The 20,334-nt window shown below is 46.5% G+C and overlaps 2 protein-coding genes across 2 annotated transcripts in view; both read right to left on the reverse strand.

Annotated features, from left to right (window-relative positions):
* Nucleotides 1–652: 652 nt before the first annotated feature.
* Nucleotides 653–13,551, reverse strand: LOC133516656 (uncharacterized). The gene is made up of 14 exons (XM_061849674.1): nucleotides 13,442–13,551; nucleotides 12,248–12,459; nucleotides 11,464–12,010; nucleotides 11,115–11,318; nucleotides 8,933–9,102; nucleotides 8,436–8,661; nucleotides 8,183–8,286; nucleotides 7,686–7,911; nucleotides 7,433–7,536; nucleotides 7,085–7,283; nucleotides 6,719–7,039; nucleotides 6,579–6,673; nucleotides 5,087–5,362; nucleotides 653–4,426 (listed from the first exon to the last, which is right to left on the reverse strand). The coding sequence occupies exons 1-14, from the start codon at nucleotides 13,547–13,549 to the stop codon at nucleotides 3,337–3,339; spliced, it is 3,882 nt and encodes a 1,293-aa protein (XP_061705658.1). The 5' UTR covers nucleotides 13,550–13,551; the 3' UTR covers nucleotides 653–3,336.
* An 872-nt stretch (nucleotides 13,552–14,423) lies between these two features.
* The window catches only part of LOC133516263 (uncharacterized), a 29,803-nt gene continuing 23,892 nt past the window's right edge, over nucleotides 14,424–20,334 (reverse strand). Inside the window, exons 15-17 of the mRNA XM_061849100.1 lie at nucleotides 19,842–19,967; nucleotides 17,837–17,933; nucleotides 14,424–15,664 (exon numbers count right to left, since the gene is read on the reverse strand). The gene's annotated coding sequence lies outside the window, so the exon portion shown is untranslated. The remainder of the gene's footprint in view (nucleotides 15,665–17,836; nucleotides 17,934–19,841; nucleotides 19,968–20,334) is intronic.

Below are 20,334 nucleotides of genomic sequence, written 5' to 3' on the forward strand. Positions count from 1 at the left end.
CACGATAATGTAGATATCAATTTAACATACAACTGCAGAATATTCTCGAATAAGTAACTATTTGACGCTACTCAGCATAGGCGCTAGTTGCGTCATCTGTTATGGAGTAATTGAATTTCAATGTGTGGATGTTGTTTGGGCAGTGAACGGAAATAAAACATGGAAGCCGCGTTTGAGAGAACATTGCCGTTCAAATTCTCGGGGTAATTAGCATACATAAACAATTACGCATACATTTAAATAAGACGATACGTTTATAGAGCCTGTAATCAATACCGGTAAACGAAATAGTAGTCATCCCTATTACGCTAATGTACACAGCTATGAAATGCATATTATGTCAATAACTACCAATAATAATAAGCGTAATAACACTAATAACATTAATCCGCTAGAGTCATACCAATATAAGTTGGCAGCGATATTGACAACCTATAGTGCAGGTGTTACTTTAAACGTCAAACGTCTATGAAATTATGACGTTTATACTTAACACTTGCACAGGCTGGGTTATCAAAATTGCTGCCTACTTAGCTTTGTCTGACTTTAATAATCTTCTTGCTGTATGTAGTGGCAGCTGAGAGTTCGCGGTTCATATTTTGATTAGAATATGACCTGGACAGGAATAGATTTATGCCATAATAGTTTGAAGAACCAGTCAAATAATCCACGTTTAATAATTTTGTGCATATTAAAAGATAACTATGTAGTTAAAATGTTGTAATGAAATGACAGACTAACCCAACATAAGTAAATATTCATAATTGTGTAAACATATTAAATATAATAAATTTTATACACAAATTGACCAAACCCCACGGTAAGCCAAGGCTTGTGTTGTGGGTACTCAGACAACATTATATACAATATACAAATACTTAAATACATAGAAAACATCCATGACTAAGAAACAAATATCTGTGGTTATCACACATAAATGCCCTTACCGGGATTCGAACCCAGGTCCATCGGCTTCATAGGCAGGGTCACTACCCACTAGGCCAGACCAGCCATACTCTGCGTAGTGACTTTATGGGTATATAATGCCGAAATCGCGAAAAAAAAATTGGTTTCATACATTCCATCTGATGTGATGCCGCTGATTTCTATGAGATAGCCAATTTTTTTTTTCGCGATTTCGGCATTGGTTCTATAATAAACGTTGTTCAGTATGACCTACAAAGTCACTACGCAGAGTAGGGCTAGGGCTGGTGGTTAAACAGGGGCGTAGTAGCTACCGCCGTATCTTCCGTATCAATTATACGGGGCCCCCAACGTGAGTTATTGTGAGAAATCTTTACCCTTCCTTAGGGCCCCCAAACAAATTTTTATACGGGGCCCCGCCAAGGCACGCTACGCCACTGTGGTTAAAATTTCACAGTAGTGGGTAGATTCAAATGATCAATATTTTCAGATGTGTATTTGTTAAACTAATTCATTGAAAGAGTGACAAAAAACATATCTACATATAACATAGGTTTAGTATAATTAGTAAGTTACTAATAAAATAGGTACGGAAATTTAATTCTGCAATAAATGATTAGTTAATTTAATTGATATAGGAGACCGGCTATGGTTATCTCACGGGTTGGTTGTCACAGAGCGGCCGTAACAAACAATTGAGCGAACTGTTCATTTATAAAAGTGTTAAAAGATAAAGATAAGAAATGGACATGGGTATTGGGACGTGTCGGAAGCCGGTGTTGCTCGAAGATTGGAACCGTGCGTGACACATGTTGCCGTCTAGTGTTGACAAGTTTTCAAGGCAAGCGCACATTCTATAAATTTTACCTTTCAAATAGTTTAGATATCGGTATCAAAATTTTATTTAAGTGTATTCAGTCAATTGAATAAGTATTCAATGAACATGTGCAGTCAAAACCGGTTTAGAAACTTTATAACCGTTATAGACCAAAAATTGTTTATTATTGACAATATAAATCACAATATTATCCATTGGTTTAGAATTTACAACAAGCAAAACCACTGACAACCCATTCCAATATAGAAAATATCCAAAAAGGTGATTCCACTGTCCTGACTGAATGACCAGAATAACTTCTGCACCACTTCACGACACATGAAAACAATTTAATTATATATAAAAAACGTTTTTATCAATCAATGTAGCCATCCCTCCTAGCTGTCATCTCGGTCGAACTGCAGTTGCCAATCGAGTAGTTTGTAAGCGCCGCCCACCTCAGGGTAGTTTACGTGGGGCTATAATTGAGCGGACAGAATGCTTCCATGTTTTATTGCCGTTCACTGGGTTTGGGTAGCTTGGCTACAAGACGCTAGATGACTTATTTTCAAAAATAAAAATCGTATTGTCATTTCGGCATTATTTCCTCAACTGTAAAGCTCAAATAATAGCAATAGGTGAGGGCTCATATAATAATTAGCTTGCCCGAGTTTTCACAGTAGCCCTGTGGGTATTAGGTAAATTGTAAAGTAATGATGCAATTTAATTTTTATACCAGAGGCTATAGAGGATGAAAAATCGATCCATATAGGTTTTATTGTTGGTAAGATTCACTTTGTTTTCAAATAAGAAATTCAATATTTATAACATACATTCATTGGTGTGTGTGTGTGTGTGTGAAGTCCCCAATTTGCACTGTGCTAACGTGGCTGCCTACGTTACCACGTGTAAGCAAATGTATATGTTCGTCAAGACGATACAATCATTGTTTACATAATATAAAGTCTAATTTTACGAATTTTCAAATGAATGCCTGCAGAAAATAAAAGTATAATAGATTTTTGGCCGCTACTGATGGTTTTCATATATTTCATTAATTCAGGCTCAGGGCGCTTCCCGTGTGTATATCCTTCATAAACAAAATCAAACAAAAATATACTTTATGTCACAGGCATGTGGATATAATAAAATTAAGATAGGACTTGCCCTAATAAACAATTTTATAACTTAACAATAAACCATAGTTAATAACATAATCAATTCTTTCAGGGGTTATTAGAAATCTACGGGATGTTTAGGAATAATCATAATTATCATAAATTAAGTCCGGATTAATTACACATCTCAGTAACTGGAGCATAGATTTTATAAATGCTCTAGAATCCAGTAGCAATTTCTACCGCGTAGAAACCATTAAAACTTTCAAAACAATTTTCCCCCTCTTAGGGTTGAAATTTCAAGAAATCCTTCAAATTTTCAACTGGGCTGTGCATTGCGTGTCTGTTTGTATTTCTATAATGAGACTGTATAGTGATACTATAAAATGGAAGGCCTCGAACTTATGATTATGATAGTTTCGAAATTTTGATCAGATCATATTCCAGATCAGTCCTCAGATCGTTTAATTACTTAGCTTAATTATCTTCAGAAGCAGCACAATCGCGTGTATCATGTAATAGCACTTTTTCTTCAATCAATTTCTTGTACACTAGTTCCCCGTCGGCGTTCCTTAATTCTACTAGGGGCACCAAGTTGTCATAGTCCACAATAGTAGCACGGAACGGTCCTTTGTCGAGAAACGTATCGACGTAGGCTTTGGTGACGTCGTCCTGTACACGGTCCGGGTTCACACGCACGCCGTGCAGGCGCGCCGTGATGCAGACCGGCGGCAAACACACCCAATCTTTACTTATCTCCCTCACGTTAGACAAAGGAACTATTCCAATGTTTCCGTAGTCAACGTAGTGAACTTTAACCAGATTTTTCTCTTCACTATACTTTAGTATAGATGCTCTGTACCAGTAGTCTTCGAAGAGCGCGATGCACGGTTTGTACTCGTATATACCATCCAACGGCGGCATATTCTTTCCCACTTCCTTCACAATATCTAAAAGTGCTTCATATGTCACATGGCTTTCCGCATCTTGAATGATCATTAATTCCAAAGAATTTGTGTCGTTTATCACGGGTATGTTACAGCTAAATTCTCGATCCTCGTGTCGCAGATACGAGACTAAGTTAGAGCTGTCTTTCTCGCTCGCACTGCCGTTTTGATCAACTAGCGTGCGCATTTTGAAGGAGTCCGGCGAGCCTGACGCTTGCGAGGAATCTATATCCTCCTCAACAATATAATCGGGTTCGGAACCACTGTTTATTTCAATAACTTTTGTCTCAGATTCATTTCTATTGTTTTTTTCTGGTTTACTTGAAGCATATATAGATTTCTTTTTAAGCTTGCGATCTATAGGCTTGGAGCCGTCAATGTATTCAGCCAAGTCAAACTCGACCAAGTGGTCATTAATCCAGAGTTTGTCATACTTGAGGTCGACGGGCGTGACGCCGTTGACCTGCGGAGCTACCACTTTGACGAAGCATTTCTTCTCCACGATGGCTTTGTGTATGTAGTCGAGAACGGTTTGGTCCCACTGCTCACCGACGGGCTTGATGCGGGCGAGCGAGACTTTGTGGGATTGGATGGGGATCTGGTGTAGAGCAATGCGTTTCCTAAAATAAAAATACAAATTTAGGGACCAAAAAGCTGGTCCATATTCAAATTGCCCCAGCCTGAAAATATAAGTTTGCAGTTTGGAAGGAAATAGAAAAAAAGTATTTTTACATAAAAACTATTAATATGACTAATTATTCTATTTTCATAGTATTATTGATACTATTAGCCTAAACCAAAGAGAATTTGAAATAGAGATGTATTGTCAAAGAAAACTTTGTAGCGACGTAAATTTACTGCCATCTTTCGACACATAATTAAAACTTTTAGAACGCCATTTGACTTTGGCATTTGATCTATTAGATGGCGCCACTTTTCGATATTTAACAAATTGAACACATATCAGTGAAAGAATAAAGTATCAAAGTCAAATGGTGTTCTAAAAGTTTTAATTATGTGTCGAAAGATGGCAGTAAATTTACGTCGTTACAAAGTTTTCTTTCACAATACACCTCTATTAAAAATTCTCTTTGTCTAAAACACACGGTTACTTCACATATGTATCAGGATAAAGCCAAGATTTTACATGTTGGGTTCCTTTTACTTACTAATACCGTAATCGAAGTATAAAAATAGGAACGATTGGCACCATTTATTGTACCGCACGCATGGCTCGTCGACACACCACAAGCGACAAATGTATACAAGAATAATCTCACCTCAGGTCGGTAAAGGCGCAGAGCTCGGAATTGCCGTAGTCGACGTACTGAACAAGGCAGTTGGCCTGGTCGTGGTTGACCTCGAGCACCGTCCCGCGGTAGAACTTGGAGTCGAGGTAATACCGCGCCACGCAGGGCTCGCCGACGCGCCACGTGCAGTACGGCGCCTTGGGGTCCTCCTCTTTGAACGCCATTTCGAGCGTGTCGCGGATGAACTCCAAGTCGTCCTCCTGCGATACGTCGTGCAAGTAGATGACGCCCTCGTTGTCTATGTATCTGTGGAGAATAATACAATCCTATAGGCCAGAGCTCAAAAACATTTAAAGAGGGAAATGCTTGGAACACAATTATTGACTTCTTATCTTCTCTTCACGCTTTGCTATGAAAACTGCACGTTGATAACGATCACTAGACATAAGATAGATTTTATCTCAAAAACCATCCCTTAAATATTTTTTTTAAGGTTGAAAGCTGGGTGCGGGGGGTTACCGGTTCAGCGGTTGAGTCATGTTTGTGTTTATGACATAAAGCGTTACGGGGTTACGGGGAAATTAGGTATATAAATGATGCACGCAAATTTTATTAACTTTTTTTTTAATATAAAAGGTCGAAGAAGGTTTACTAATGTGACGAATATATCCTGAAGTAAATGTGTTATAATGAAAAAAATATATTGGTAAATTTGGCACTCCCGATTTATACAAAAACGATACCAAACATGGCCTAGTAGCTTCACTGATGTATATTCTGTTTTTTTATTCCGTAGACTAAAATGACATTTCATGTGGTACTAAGAAATGTCATGTCTTACATATGAAACGTCATTTTAGTCTACGGAATAAAAAACAGACCTTAGATATCAACGTAAAATTGAGAGCCCTAAAATAAACTTTCAAGATAGAATATCTCAAAATGTAATCAAGATATCGAAAAACTTGACCAAATTAAATTTGTAGCATATTTAATCAGATTTTGTTTTGAGTAAGTAATGTCGCTAAGACGCAAAGTTTCCAAGATATAAGTGAAAAACTGAAAACTTGAAAAGATGCCGCCATACCTACGGCCTATGCTCGTGAAGATGGCGCCACTTTTCGATATTCAACAAATTTAACACATATCAGTAAAAGAATAAGGATCAAAGTCAAATGGCGTTCTAAAAGTTTTAATCATGTGTCGAAAGATGGCAGTAAATTTACTGAGGCTACAAAGTTTACTTTGACAATTCTCTTTGTTATTTTTAGCAGGTCGTATAAAAGAAAACATAAGAAAATGCCGCTAAACGGTCCTCCAAATAAAATATACGTCAAAATTATAGACTAGTGAAACGGTAAATGAACCCACTCCCGCACTGGGGGTCAGCTGGCACTCAGGTGGGCAGGGCGGTGAACTCGACGGCTCAGCCGGCAGCCACTCGGCGACCTCGTGGGGAGCTGGTGGAGCCGGGCAGTGGCGGCAGCAGCCACTCCTGCACCGAGCGTCAGCTGGCACTCACGTGGGCAGGGCGGTGAACTCGACGGCTCGGCCAGCAGCCACTCGGCGACCTCGTGGGGAGCTGGTGGAGCCGGGCAGCGGCGGCAGCAGCCACTCCTGCACCGAGCGTCAGCTGGCACTCACGTGGGCAGGGCGGTGAACTCGACGGCTCGGCCAGCAGCCACTCGGCGACCTCGTGGGGAGCTGGTGGAGCCGGGCAGCGGCGGCAGCAGCCACTCCTGCACCGAGCGTCAGCTGGCACTCACGTGGGCAGGGCGGTGAACTCGACGGCTCAGCCGGCAGCCACTCGGCGACCTCGTGGGGAGCTGGTGGAGCCGGGCAGCGGCGGCAGCAGCCACTCCTGCACCGAGCGTCAGCTGGCACTCCGGTGGACAGGGCGGTGAACTCGACGGCTCGGCCGGCAGTCACTCGGCGACCTCGTGGGGAGCTGGTGGAGCCGGGCAGCGGCGGCAGCAGCCACTCCTGCACCGAGCGTCAGCTGGCACTCACGTGGGCAGGGCGGTGAACTCGACGGCTCGGCCGGCAGCCAATCGGCGAGCTCGTGGGATGCTGGTGGAGCCGGGCAGCGGCGGCAGCAGCCACTCCTGCACCGAGCGTCAGCTGGCACTCACGTGGGCAGGGCGGTGAACTCGACGGCTCGGCCGGCAGCCACTCGGCGAGCTCGTGGGATGCTGGTGGAGCCGGGCAGCGGCGGCAGCAGCCACTCCTGCACCGAGCGTCAGCTGGCACTCACGTGGGCAGGGCGGTGAACTCGACGGCTCGGCCGGCAGCCACTCGGCGAGCTCGTGGGATGCTGGTGGAGCCGGGCAGCGGCGGCAGCAGCCACTCCTGCACCGAGCGTCAGCTGGCACTCACGTGGGCAGGGCGGTGAACTCGACGGCTCGCAGCGGCTCGGCCGGCAGCCACTCGGCGACCTCGTCGGAGCTGGTGGAGCCGGGCAGCGGCGGCAGCAGCCACTCCTGCACCGAGCGTCAGCTGGCACTCACGTGGGCAGGGCGGTGAACTCGACGGCTCGGCCGGCAGCCACTCGGCGAGCTCGTGGGATGCTGGTGGAGCCGGGCAGCGGCGGCAGCAGCCACTCCTGCACCGAGCGTCAGCTGGCACTCACGTGGGCAGGGCGGTGAACTCGACGGCTCGCAGCGGCTCGGCCGGCAGCCACTCGGCGACCTCGTCGGAGCTGGTGGAGCCGGGCAGCGGCGGCAGCAGCCACTCCTGCACCGAGCGTCAGCTGGCACTCACGTGGGCAGGGCGGTGAACTCGACGGCTCGGCCGGCAGCCACTCGGCGAGCTCGTGGGATGCTGGTGGAGCCGGGCAGCGGCGGCAGCAGCCACTCCTGCACCGAGCGTCAGCTGGCACTCACGTGGGCAGGGCGGTGAACTCGACGGCTCGGCCGGCAGCCACTCGGCGAGCTCGTGGGATGCTGGTGGAGCCGGGCAGCGGCGGCAGCAGCCACTCCTGCACCGAGCGTCAGCTGGCACTCACGTGGGCAGGGCGGTGAACTCGACGGCTCGGCCGGCAGCCAATCGGCGAGCTCGTGGGATGCTGGTGGAGCCGGGCAGCGGCGGCAGCAGCCACTCCTGCACCGAGCGTCAGCTGGCACTCACGTGGGCAGGGCGGTGAACTCGACGGCTCGCAGCGGCTCGGCCGGCAGCCACTCGGCGACCTCGTCGGAGCTGGTGGAGCCGGGCAGCGGCGGCAGCAGCCACTCCTGCACCGAGCGTCAGCTGGCACTCACGTGGGCAGGGCGGTGAACTCGACGGCTCGGCCGGCAGCCACTCGGCGAGCTCGTGGGATGCTGGTGGAGCCGGGCAGCGGCGGCAGCAGCCACTCCTGCACCGAGCGTCAGCTGGCACTCACGTGGGCAGGGCGGTGAACTCGACGGCTCGCAGCGGCTCGGCCGGCAGCCACTCGGCGACCTCGTCGGAGCTGGTGGAGCCGGGCAGCGGCGGCAGCAGCCACTCCTGCACCGAGCGTCAGCTGGCACTCACGTGGGCAGGGCGGTGAACTCGACGGCTCGGCCGGCAGCCACTCGGCGAGCTCGTGGGATGCTGGTGGAGCCGGGCAGCGGCGGCAGCAGCCACTCCTGCACCGAGCGTCAGCTGGCACTCACGTGGGCAGGGCGGTGAACTCGACGGCTCGGCCGGCAGCCACTCGGCGAGCTCGTGGGATGCTGGTGGAGCCGGGCAGCGGCGGCAGCAGCCACTCCTGCACCGAGCGTCAGCTGGCACTCACGTGGGCAGGGCGGTGAACTCGACGGCTCGGCCGGCAGCCACTCGGCGAGCTCGTGGGATGCTGGTGGAGCCGGGCAGCGGCGGCAGCAGCCACTCCTGCACCGAGCGTCAGCTGGCACTCACGTGGGCAGGGCGGTGAACTCGACGGCTCGCAGCGGCTCGGCCGGCAGCCACTCGGCGACCTCGTCGGAGCTGGTGGAGCCGGGCAGCGGCGGCAGCAGCCACTCCTGCACCGAGCCGCGCACGTTCAGGAAACGCAGTTCGTCGTCTTGTCCAGAGGTGACGCCCTCAATCTGAATAAAATGTGGAATTATCTAGTACTAATAAGTCTGTGAGCTATAGACCTTGCGAGCATAGCTTAAAACTTAATAAATGTATGGCTCCGCTGTTTAGAAGAACATATAAAAACTAAACTGATAAAAAAACATAATTATCGAATAGGGTGGTTGAAAAAAAGTGGGATAATTTAATGGCGTATACTTCTGCCCGGAATACGGAGCAGAATCGTCCAAGGTTTAAGCTGATGCCTTTCCTGGGCGCTTCACCATATATTCCGCAGCCTACTTCAGATCCGGATTTGGAGCCATCAGTGTACCACCTTAGGCTTCCTTCTTTCCACTTAATTTGACTGTTTGATCAGTCCTCCCTTTTGGGGAGTAGGGAATGCAAAAACCGGAGGTTTTTCAAAACCGGTTTTTTCTTCGGTTTTACAAAAAAAAAAGGTTTTTAGGATAAACAATTCTTAAATTCATCGCCATGGAATAAAGAAAAGATTGATTCACGTGTAAAAACGAATGCTAGTATAGTATATACACGATTTTATCACGAAATTAAAGACAGAATATCTGACTATTTTATTGTATTGTATATTTGTATGGGAATTGTCAAATGACTTAGTTATTTGTAACTAGGAATGGGAACAAACCAATTATATTAAATTATTTTTTTGGTTTGTTGGTTAGACACCGATGGGATAGGTCATTTTTTCTTAAATATATGACAATATCAATTAATAATTTCATGTTCTTTGTCTTAAATCAAATGGCCCAATCCGAAATTTTGCTCTAAGTTTTTCGCTGTCTTCTAGTATATTAGAAACTAATGGTGTTAGCTTAAACTGGGCAAACACAGGTAGTCAAGTAATTCCATTCTTTAGGGTTTGAACTACCCTTTCCTATTAGTGCGAGAGACAAAAAAGGTTGTCGGTATCACCGAACCAACAAAAGACTCTAAAGCTGCCATTGATATAATTGATTACGTGGAATTTTTCTACAGCGCATTACATAATAAAATTATAAGTAAGACCTTTTATACCCATTTTTATTAAAAAGTACTACTATACAATTCGTACACCAGCACGGATGTCCTGCCACTGCCAGTACTTTAAATTATTTAAATCTTTCGTATTTTCGTATTTTGTACCGTAAAAATTCATTTAGCGTTACAAATGATCAAACTAACACAACACCACATTATTTGATTTGATGTCGATTCAACCGGTTTAGAACCGATTTATACCCTTTTAATGAATAAAACATGCAAATATGCATGCATGTTAGGTAAATAAAAAAACCGAATAAAACCGAAACCGATTTTTTCAAATTCTAAAAACCCGGTCTTGGGTTTCCGTAAAAAAAACCGGTTTTAACCGGTTTTTCGGTTTCGGTTAAAACCGGTTTGCATTCCCTATTGGGGAGTTCCACTGAGTAGAGTTTGAGTGGACAAAATTTTAGTGCCATAGTGTCGGATTGCATCCCCAGGAAAAGGTATATCGTGCACTGATTCCTTTAACAGTCTCACGAGTTTGCGATAGCCAATTACCTCTCCTTGCAGCCGCTATACAGATGCAGGTGAAGGGGCGACAGATTTAGTATGGCCTCTAGGGCTGCCGTCGGGTAGGATGACATGGCTCCGTTGACGATAACACAGGCAGTTCTTTGCAGGCTGCCAAGCTTCGCCACCGCTACCTTTTGCGTCGTTTACTGTACCATGCTACAGAGGCGTAAGACACTATCGGCCTCACTATAGATGTGTACAGCCATAAGGCAATTTTGGGTTTTAGACCCCATCGGTTGCCAGCTAAACGACAGCATCAAAAAACAAAAAAACACATGCAGCAAAAAAATCCAATAACTGGATCGACAAAAAAAAATAATAATTATAGAATATGGTCATAAATTTTCACGCGAATCGGTTGAGAATTGCGACCTGTAGAGGAGAACATCCGGACATACGAAAGCAGATTGCCCGAGTCTACGCCTCGGTCAACTATCTACAGCTGGCTGTACGCGCCCTCACGCCTCACCTGTCGAGTATCGACGGCCAAGCCGCGGCTCGCCAGCTCAGCGTTGAGGCAGCGCCACTCGGACTCGTTGGGCTCAAGCGCGCTGCCCAGTTCCGTGTGGTACACCCACAGTTGTACCGGCATGCTCTTGTCCTCTCTCTTGAACTCGCCGACTTTTGTCACAAACACGCGCTTGTACTCCTCCAGTTTGTCTTTCAGGAACTCCTTTAAAATTTTAACATAATTATATTTAGAATTTCTCAAGTCATAACCTGTAAATATATAATGAATCATATGCAATTACATTGAAAGAAGTAAGAAATGCACATTAGTGGTATGCCGAAAGTGAAGCGCAAACAGTAAGTTTTACCTTAGTGAGCGAGGGCCACTCCCCGTTCGCCGGCATCAACTCCGCTAGATGACACTTTATAGCCGCGTCGCCTATCACTTCAAAATTGGGATGCACCTTTTTCAAGTTCGAAATCGGGACAGTCTCGGTTTGAGCGAAATCTGTAAAGAATACGATGACTTGGTCCTTTTTCGTTTTGAGTATGGTCGCTCGACGCCATGTCTGTGACTGCATACAAAATGCGCAGCATCTATCGTTCACTTTCCATCTTTCACGGCGCGGAGTTTTGCGCTTTGCGTAGAATTTCTGAATATCTTCAAACAGCTCGTTGAATGCTTTCTGCTGGTGCACCAATGAGATGTATATCAATGACGGGGACTCGCAATGAAGGATCTTAGCTTCCAATCGGAGTGTTTCTTTTGAGCCGGGTCGGAACTCATCCTGGTAACTTCTTGTCATCGCTTCATAATTTTTGCATGTGGCGTTTTCATTACTCACAGGTGACTGTGGCATTGATTCTTTTTCAGCGGAATAGTATTCCGCAGTGAGGGCTTCAAAGTCAATGGACCTACAAAAAACAACAGCAAGTTTATGCGTTTAATACTGGTATCAACTGGTACACGTGTACTCGTTATAATCAAAAAATTTTATTACGAAAATGTTAGAATTTGTTATTGTACACACGTAGAGACAAATTAAATAACAAACCCATTACATCCTAATAATATTGCTCCCGATTGAAGCAGACGGGGCCGGTCAGATCGGGTAGCACAGCGCGAGTCCTGCACGGCTGCTAGTCACTCACCCGTCCGCGGTAGCCAGCTGCTTAGCGAGCAGCTCCCGGTTGAGGCAGGCGGGACCGTTCAGGTCGAGCAGCACGGCGCCAAGGCTGCGGCGGCGCGAGTCGTGCGCGAGCAGCTGTAAGTCGCGCCCGGCGTGCTGTGCGAGTAACTCGCTGGCGGACTCGTGCCAGCGCCCGCCCACTGGACTTATCCCCGCTAGGTGACTTTCAATTGCCTGTGAGAAGTTGAGGAATGATCATCAGTTCAATAATATATTTTTTCTACTCCCGTACTTTTATTTGTCATTTAAAGGGATGTGCACACATCTTTAAAACGCTACCTTAAAGTTGTCAAGACAAGTCTTTAGTCTATTCCCCAAAAACACATTTGTCCATACACGCAGTATCTTTTAGGCACTTTTCGATACTTCGTGTAATAACTACAACTTAAAAAATATTGTATGAAATACATTGTTGCCAACCTTATTTAAAAAGGCCTTCTCTGACAAATAAGTGAATCCTAGACAAGGTTTTTTTTACTTTAATTCAATTATTTTCCCGCCCGTACTCTCCATTCTTTGCTACTTTCATCTTGAATGTGGTTTTTGTGGTTGTCGAATAAAAACGTCACTTTTGTGTTAAAAACAGTGTGTATTTTAAGTTAAAATGGATGAAGACGAAAACTTACCCCCTTATTCATAAACGTCTACTTAAGTTACGATGCCGCTAATAATCGTTTCTCCCTTTCCGACGTATCGGTATGATGGAAAGGGACAAACGATTATTAGCGGCTTCGTAACTTTAGTAGACGTTTATGAATAAGGGGGATAGTGTCTACGCCTGAAGAAATATCAGTGATGGCCAAAGAAGTCAATAAAAATTTGGTGCCTCCAAAATCGCGATAGATGAAATGAAAAATATTTGTTAAATTTACAATTTTATTTCAAAGTAAGTGTTTGGTCGTAGAAAAAGTATTGTATGCAACGTTGTTTAACTGGTCAAAAATACTCGTGGCGTCTTTATTAACAATTTTCGGCTTCGCCTCAAATTGTTACTCGCGCCACTCGCCTTTTTTAACCTCTCTTAAACAACGGTTGCATAAAATACTATTATATGAATACATAGACAATAGAATAGAAGAGGTGCAGCTCGTCTCGGTCGGGCAGCCGCACTACGGACGCTACACACACCGTCCCCGGCGACTAGTTACCGACTGACCAGCGCTCGGAGCGCAGTGAAGCGGAGCCGCACGGCGCGCAGGCGGTGCCACGGCACGGACAGCTGGCGGCCCGTGTGGGGCAGCCGCACTACGGACGCTACACACATCGTCCCCGGCGACTAGTTACCGACTGACCAGCGCTCGGAGCGCAGTGAAGCGGGGCCGCACGGCGCGCAGGCGGTGCCACGGCACGGACAGCTGGCGGCCCGTGTGGGGCAGCCGCACTACGGACGCTACACACACCGTCCCCGGCGACTAGTTACCGACTGACCAGCGCTCGGAGCGCAGTGAAGCGGGGCCGCACGGCGCGCAGGCGGTGCCACGGCACGGACAGCTGGCGGCCCGTGTGGGGCAGCCGCACTACGGACGCTACACACACCGTCCCCGGCGACTAGTTACCGACTGACCAGCGCTCGGAGCGCAGTGAAGCGGGGCCGCACGGCGCGCAGGCGGTGCCACGGCACGGACAGCTGGCGGCCCGTGTGGGGCAGCCGCACTACGGACGCTACACACACCGTCCCCGGCGACTAGTTACCGACTGACCAGCGCTCGGAGCGCAGTGAAGCGGGGCCGCACGGCGCGCAGGCGGTGCCACGGCACGGACAGCTGGCGGCCCGTGTGGGGCAGCCGCACTACGGACGCTACACACACCGTCCCCGGCGACTAGTTACCGACTGACCAGCGCTCGGAGCGCAGTGAAGCGGGGCCGCACGGCGCGCAGGCGGTGCCACGGCACGGACAGCTGGCGGCCCGTGTGGGGCAGCCGCACTACGGACGCTACACACACCGTCCCCGGCGACTAGTTACCGACTGACCAGCGCTCGGAGCGCAGTGAAGCGGGGCCGAACGGCGCGCAGGCGGTGCCACGGCACGGACAGCTGGCGGCCCGTGTGGGGCAGCCGCACTACGGACGCTACACACACCGTCCCCGGCGACTAGTTACCGACTGACCAGCGCTCGGAGCGCAGTGAAGCGGGGGCCGCACGGCGCGCAGGCGGTGCCACGGCACGGACAGCTGGCGGCCCGTGTGGGGCAGCCGCACTACGGACGCTACACACACCGTCCCCGGCGACTAGTTACCGACTGACCAGCGCTCGGAGCGCAGTGAAGCGGGGCCGAACGGCGCGCAGGCGGTGCCACGGCACGGACAGCTGGCGGCCCGTGTGGGGCAGCCGCACTACGGACGCTACACACACCGTCCCCGGCGACTAGTTACCGACTGACCAGCGCTCGGAGCGCAGTGAAGCGGGGCCGCACGGCGCGCAGGCGGTGCCACGGCACGGACAGCTGGCGGCCCGTGTGGGGCAGCCGCACTACGGACGCTACACACACCGTCCCCGGCGACTAGTTACCGACTGACCAGCGCTCGGAGCGCAGTGAAGCGGGGCCGCACGGCGCGCAGGCGGTGCCACGGCACGGACAGCTGGCGGCCCGTGTGGGGCAGCCGCACTACGGACGCTACACACACCGTCCCCGGCGACTAGTTACCGACTGACCAGCGCTCGGAGCGCAGTGAAGCGGGGCCGCACGGCGCGCAGGCGGTGCCACGGCACGGACAGCTGGCGGCCCGTGTGGGGCAGCCGCACTACGGACGCTACACACACCGTCCCCGGCGACTAGTTACCGACTGACCAGCGCTCGGAGCGCAGTGAAGCGGGGCCGCACGGCGCGCAGGCGGTGCCACGGCACGGACAGCTGGCGGCCCGTGTGGGGCAGCCGCACTACGGACGCTACACACACCGTCCCCGGCGACTAGTTACCGACTGACCAGCGCTCGGAGCGCAGTGAAGCGGGGCCGCACGGCGCGCAGGCGGTGCCACGGCACGGACAGCTGGCGGCCCGTGTGGGGCAGCCGCACTACGGACGCTACACACACCGTCCCCGGCGACTAGTTACCGACTGACCAGCGCTCGGAGCGCAGTGAAGCGGGGCCGCACGGCGCGCAGGCGGTGCCACGGCACGGACAGCTGGCGGCCCGTGTGGGGCAGCCGCACTACGGACGCTACACACACCGTCCCCGGCGACTAGTTACCGACTGACCAGCGCTCGGAGCGCAGTGAAGCGGGGCCGCACGGCGCGCAGGCGGTGCCACGGCACGGACAGCTGGCGGCCCGTGTCGGGCAGCCACACGCGCACTGCGGACGCCACGCTCGCCGACAGCACCTGTGCGCGCGCCCAGAACATGCCTGCTTCCTCGCCCACTAGCGCCACGCACACCGAACCTGGATCATTCAAATACTATAGCTAAAATTAAAGGAAAACACTTAAACTACCTACGAAATTCACATCAAAGTTTTCGAATACGTTGATAGTCGGAGTCGAATGGAGTTTAAGTGAAACCAAACATTGCCGAAGATGTGTTGTATTCTTGGATTACAAGTATACATGGTGGCCAAAAAATATGTGCATTCCCGTTGCCAGGGAGGTTTTGGGCTTATACTGAGCAACTTTTACTACGGGACCAACCCCGAAATGGCGAAAAAAAATTCTGGCTGTTTCATACATTTTAGCTGGTCCATTTTGTATGGGAGGGTAAAAAAAATTTTTCGCGATTTCGGGGTTGGTCCCATAGTAAAAGTTGCTCAGTGTAATCCCAAAATCTCCCTGGCAACGGGAATGCACATATTTTTTGGCCACCTTGTATAGAGAACAGGTAAAACTAAACATAACTTATTTATAATTTAAAAACTAAACATAAGTTACTTAAAGCATCCCGAGTCGACATATTATCTTTAAGTCAAAGTAGTTATAAGAATTATTTGTATAAAAATGCTATAGTATAAAAACGCTAGCTGCATGTAAACGAAGTACCAAATTTAACGATAAGTATGTTATATTACATTATACTTTATGTCTTAATTGATTGATTGACGCATGTTGTGTTTACCTATTATTGGATAGACACTTACTCATGTATTTTTGGGTCTTTATCTGTATTTTTTGTAGTGTTGTATCTGTTGGTAAACCTTAAATAAATAAAATAAAATAAAAATATAAGCTATTATTGCTTACTTGCTACTCGTATTTATACAATTACGTGCGTCGCATATTTATGTAACAGGCAGTAACGTATAGTTACTGTTAATATGTTCATTTAGGCATATACAAGTACATTAATTTTTAACAAGCAGAAATGTCTGCGAACCGTGCTATTAAGTAAGAACGATAATATATACATTATACAAGTATAGTTTATAGGATCCCCATAACGTTTGAATATCAAAGTTACGAGTGATATGTATGCTGATTACATAATAAAATAAATAAATAATAACTCTTGATCAACCAAACAATGAAGTAGATTGACAAGTTCAAGTCTTGTCAAAACTCTTATAAATAAATAACTAAATAAATATAATACGGACATTGTTACACAAATTGACTAAGTTTAACGGTAAGCCAAGAAGGCTTGTGTTGTGGGTACTCAGACAACAATATACTGGATGTGGTCAGTAACAGGAGCAAAAAGTTAAACTATACGCTGTACTCTTTAAGCTGACCAACATTTGTTCAGCAACTTAATAACTTTTATTTTAATTTTTAGAACACATTAAAGTTTAATCTAAGAAGCAATGTATTGCGAATTTCGTTATGTTTAAAGCGTGACAATCAACGTCAATTACATTAATGACAGCGTACATTGAAGGTAATATTTAATTTGTATGAAAAATAGGAAGTCTAAAGAATTAATAATTTTCGAAAATCGCTGAACAAATATTGGTAAGTTTGAGGAGGACAACCTACAGTTAAATTTATTGCTCGTGTTACAGGCCACACTCGGTATATTATAATATACAAATACTTAAAAACATCCATGACTCAGGAACAAATATCTGTGTCATCACACAAATAAATGCCCTTACCGGGATTCGAACCCAGGACCATCAGTTCCATAGGCAGCAAACTACAACTCAACATCAACTCATCAACTAAATATTATAGGACATTATTACACTAGATGGCTTACTGTGGGGCTAGAAGACTTATAGTAACATAGCTTGGTAACTAATTTTTTTTTTTTTATACTACGTCGGTGGCAAACAAGCATACGGCCTGCCTGATGGTAAGCAGTATCCGTAGCCTATGTACACCTGCAAATCCAGAGGAGTTACAAGCGCGTTGCCGACCCTAACCCCCTCCCACCCTCGTTGAGCTCTGGCAACCTTACTCACCGGCAGGAACACAACACTATGAGTAGGGTCTAGTGTTATTTGGCTGCGATTTTCTGTAAGGTGGAGGTACTTCCCCAGTTGGGCTCTGCTCTAGATCTGGAATGACATTCGCTGTGTTGTGCCCTACCACACAGAGCGAGATGACATTCACAATGCCCATACCTCTCTTGTGGACGTAGTTTAAGGACATACCCGGGTCCAAAATGAAAATGAAAAACTAACCCTCCTTTGGCAGGAAAATGAGATCGCTCTCGTCCCGAACGTCGTAAGCGTTGTTCAATTCCTCGCAAAGCTTCACGTAGTCCGCTTGCAAGCGACTCTGTAACAACACCATAGAAATTTAATACACGGTATAATCTGCTGGATAAAAGCCTTTGAACGATATAATAGTATAATAGTAACTGCCAATCTACGTTTTACGTCGAGCGATTACCGCTTAAAAACTACAATTTTGCGGTAGCTCTCTCTTAAATACATCTCTTAGTTGACTGTGTCATAGCAACGTTCAACTGGAAACCCGCAATATTCAAAAACCTCTAAATTATTTAAAGTAAAACTTAATTTATAATTTAAATAAGAAACAAATTACTTATTTCTTTTCTCGTGACATGTTTTGGTATGTGTAATAATTTTGATGTTGTGCTAGCCTGTAATATACTTTTCACGTCAGCAGCTAGAACAAGGGTAATTTGCTGCTTAAAAACAGTGAGCAAAATCGCATTTTGCTCACTGGGAGAGACAAAATAACATTCAAGTGACCTTTATATTCGAATGTCATTTCAACGTGCGGGGCCTAATACAAGTGCGAATTATTTGGATTCTATTGTCTTTGTCCCTTTCACGTCATTAGCAAAAAGAAAGAGACAAAAAAAGTGCATACGTAATTCAACGGTATATTGACGGCTTATAATAGACCCCCGAAATAAGTCAGACCACATCGTTCCAAAATTACCTACGAGTCTTCATTCGTAATAATTAATTAATGAAATAAAAGTTTAAATATTAATAAAAACACCATATTATACGTATTTTATTATTCAATGAAAACGATAAACTTATACAAATTTACGCAATTGTTACGCAGTAAATAATTCTACTTAACTACTTTTAACGATCTCTACTATAGATGACAAATAGTAGTATCCGCAATTCGGACCGTATCATACAAAGTTTTTATTTACAAAAAAAAGTTGGCGATTGAACTGTCAATTGATGTTCGTTAATTCATTACGTTCGTATTATTTTATTGAAATTTTTTTCGTTTTGTTTTATTGCGGTAACTAAACTTAATTGTTAGAATATTTTCAGAAAACGTGTGAAATAGTGTTGAAGACGGATTACATTTTTTCAGGTTGTATTTTTTGATGGCTGACTGACGTGAAAAATTTTGTGTACTACACGAGATCAAAGTTATTTACATCTCGTGCGCTTTCGAGTCCCTTACTACGCTAAAGATTCTAAATTAGATTCACTCGCTACTCGCTCGTGAATCTATTATAGAATCTTTCGCTTGCACGGGACTCAAAACAAGCACTCGAAGAAATATCAAACTTTGTTGTAAAAATAACTATTTCACCTCAGCAGCTCGACCAAGCCTACTTTCGTCACTTCAGGGAGTGTGGAAAGTGCGACTTTCCTCACTCCAGGCAGTGACGAAAGTACGACTTTCCTCACTCCAGGTGAGAAAAAATAGATTTTTAATTTAGTGAAGGCCACGAATACAAGAATAAAAACTTTTCTTGATGTTGATTTTTTTTTAAACTAATATAATGTTCTCACTACTGAGGTGAAAAGTTGTATGTGTCACACGAGAGCAAAGTTATTTTACATCTCGTGTTTTCGAGTCCCTCGCAAGAAAAAGTAACTTTCCTCTCATGTTGCACAAATAACTATTACTTACCTTTGTATCCTGTCTGTGGAAACCTGTAACTGGCTACTCTCACTACTCTGGTACATATTTTAACCTAGTTTTAGTTACTTAAGCTGTTGGTTTTCCAAACAACATAAAATAAAATAAAAATAAAGTGTCCGACAATATTGGCTGTCGGCAGTGGAACTTGTTTGACGACACGACGTATGTGATGATCACGTCAGCGCCGTTCAAGGTTCCAAACGTAGTGTCCGCTGGTTGCAGCACGCTAATACACCTCACCTTGCTCTTGCTTTCCTAAAGGTACTATGACGTCAACATAGAAACCCACCATAGACGGTGCGACCTGCGACATACCTCTCTGACGTAGAACTTGTCCGGCGACACGACGTGTGTGATGATCACGTCGGCGCCGCTCGTTTTTCGAATCGTGGTGTCCGCTGGTTGCAGCCGCAACGGTGCTACGCTTGCCAACTCCGGATACTGTAACAATGAGATAGTGAGCCAGGTATACACAGTTACAGTTAGTACCAAATAGAAAGTGACGGTTCGCGTTTCGCGGTTCTGCGAACGTGGTTCGCAGTAGGCCCTCTGTCTATTATCTCCTGGTGGCGAGTCAGCGGGCGCGCAAGCGTTAGGGCTACAGCTACTGGCATAGAAAGAATAAATACGCATATTATTTCAACCCATGAAATCATAGTCACACGCTATAATTATGCATTACTTATAGGAAATTGAGAATTTAAACTGCAACCCTAGGTTTGAATCAATAGTTAAACGGATTTGAGAGAGAATTCTCATTCATTCGTTTTTCTTGAACTGCTTCTTATACAAACTTCGCAAGTACTTT

This window comes from Cydia pomonella, chromosome 3 (assembly GCF_033807575.1).
Source record: "Cydia pomonella isolate Wapato2018A chromosome 3, ilCydPomo1, whole genome shotgun sequence".
In the NCBI taxonomy this organism is placed as follows: domain Eukaryota; kingdom Metazoa; phylum Arthropoda; class Insecta; order Lepidoptera; family Tortricidae; genus Cydia; species Cydia pomonella.

Coding starts and splice junctions, on each gene's coding strand:
- LOC133516656 (XM_061849674.1), bottom strand. CDS start 13,549: ATGTGTGTAGCGTCCGTAGTGCGGCTGCCCCACACGGGCCGCCAGCTG. Junction 11,319..11,463: donor AGTGGCCCTCGCTCACTAAG/GTAAAACTTACT, acceptor AAAATTTTAAAG/GAGTTCCTGAAAGACAAACT. Junction 8,287..8,435: donor GAGTTCACCGCCCTGCCCAC/GTGAGTGCCAGC, acceptor CGCTCGGTGCAG/GAGTGGCTGCTGCCGCCGCT.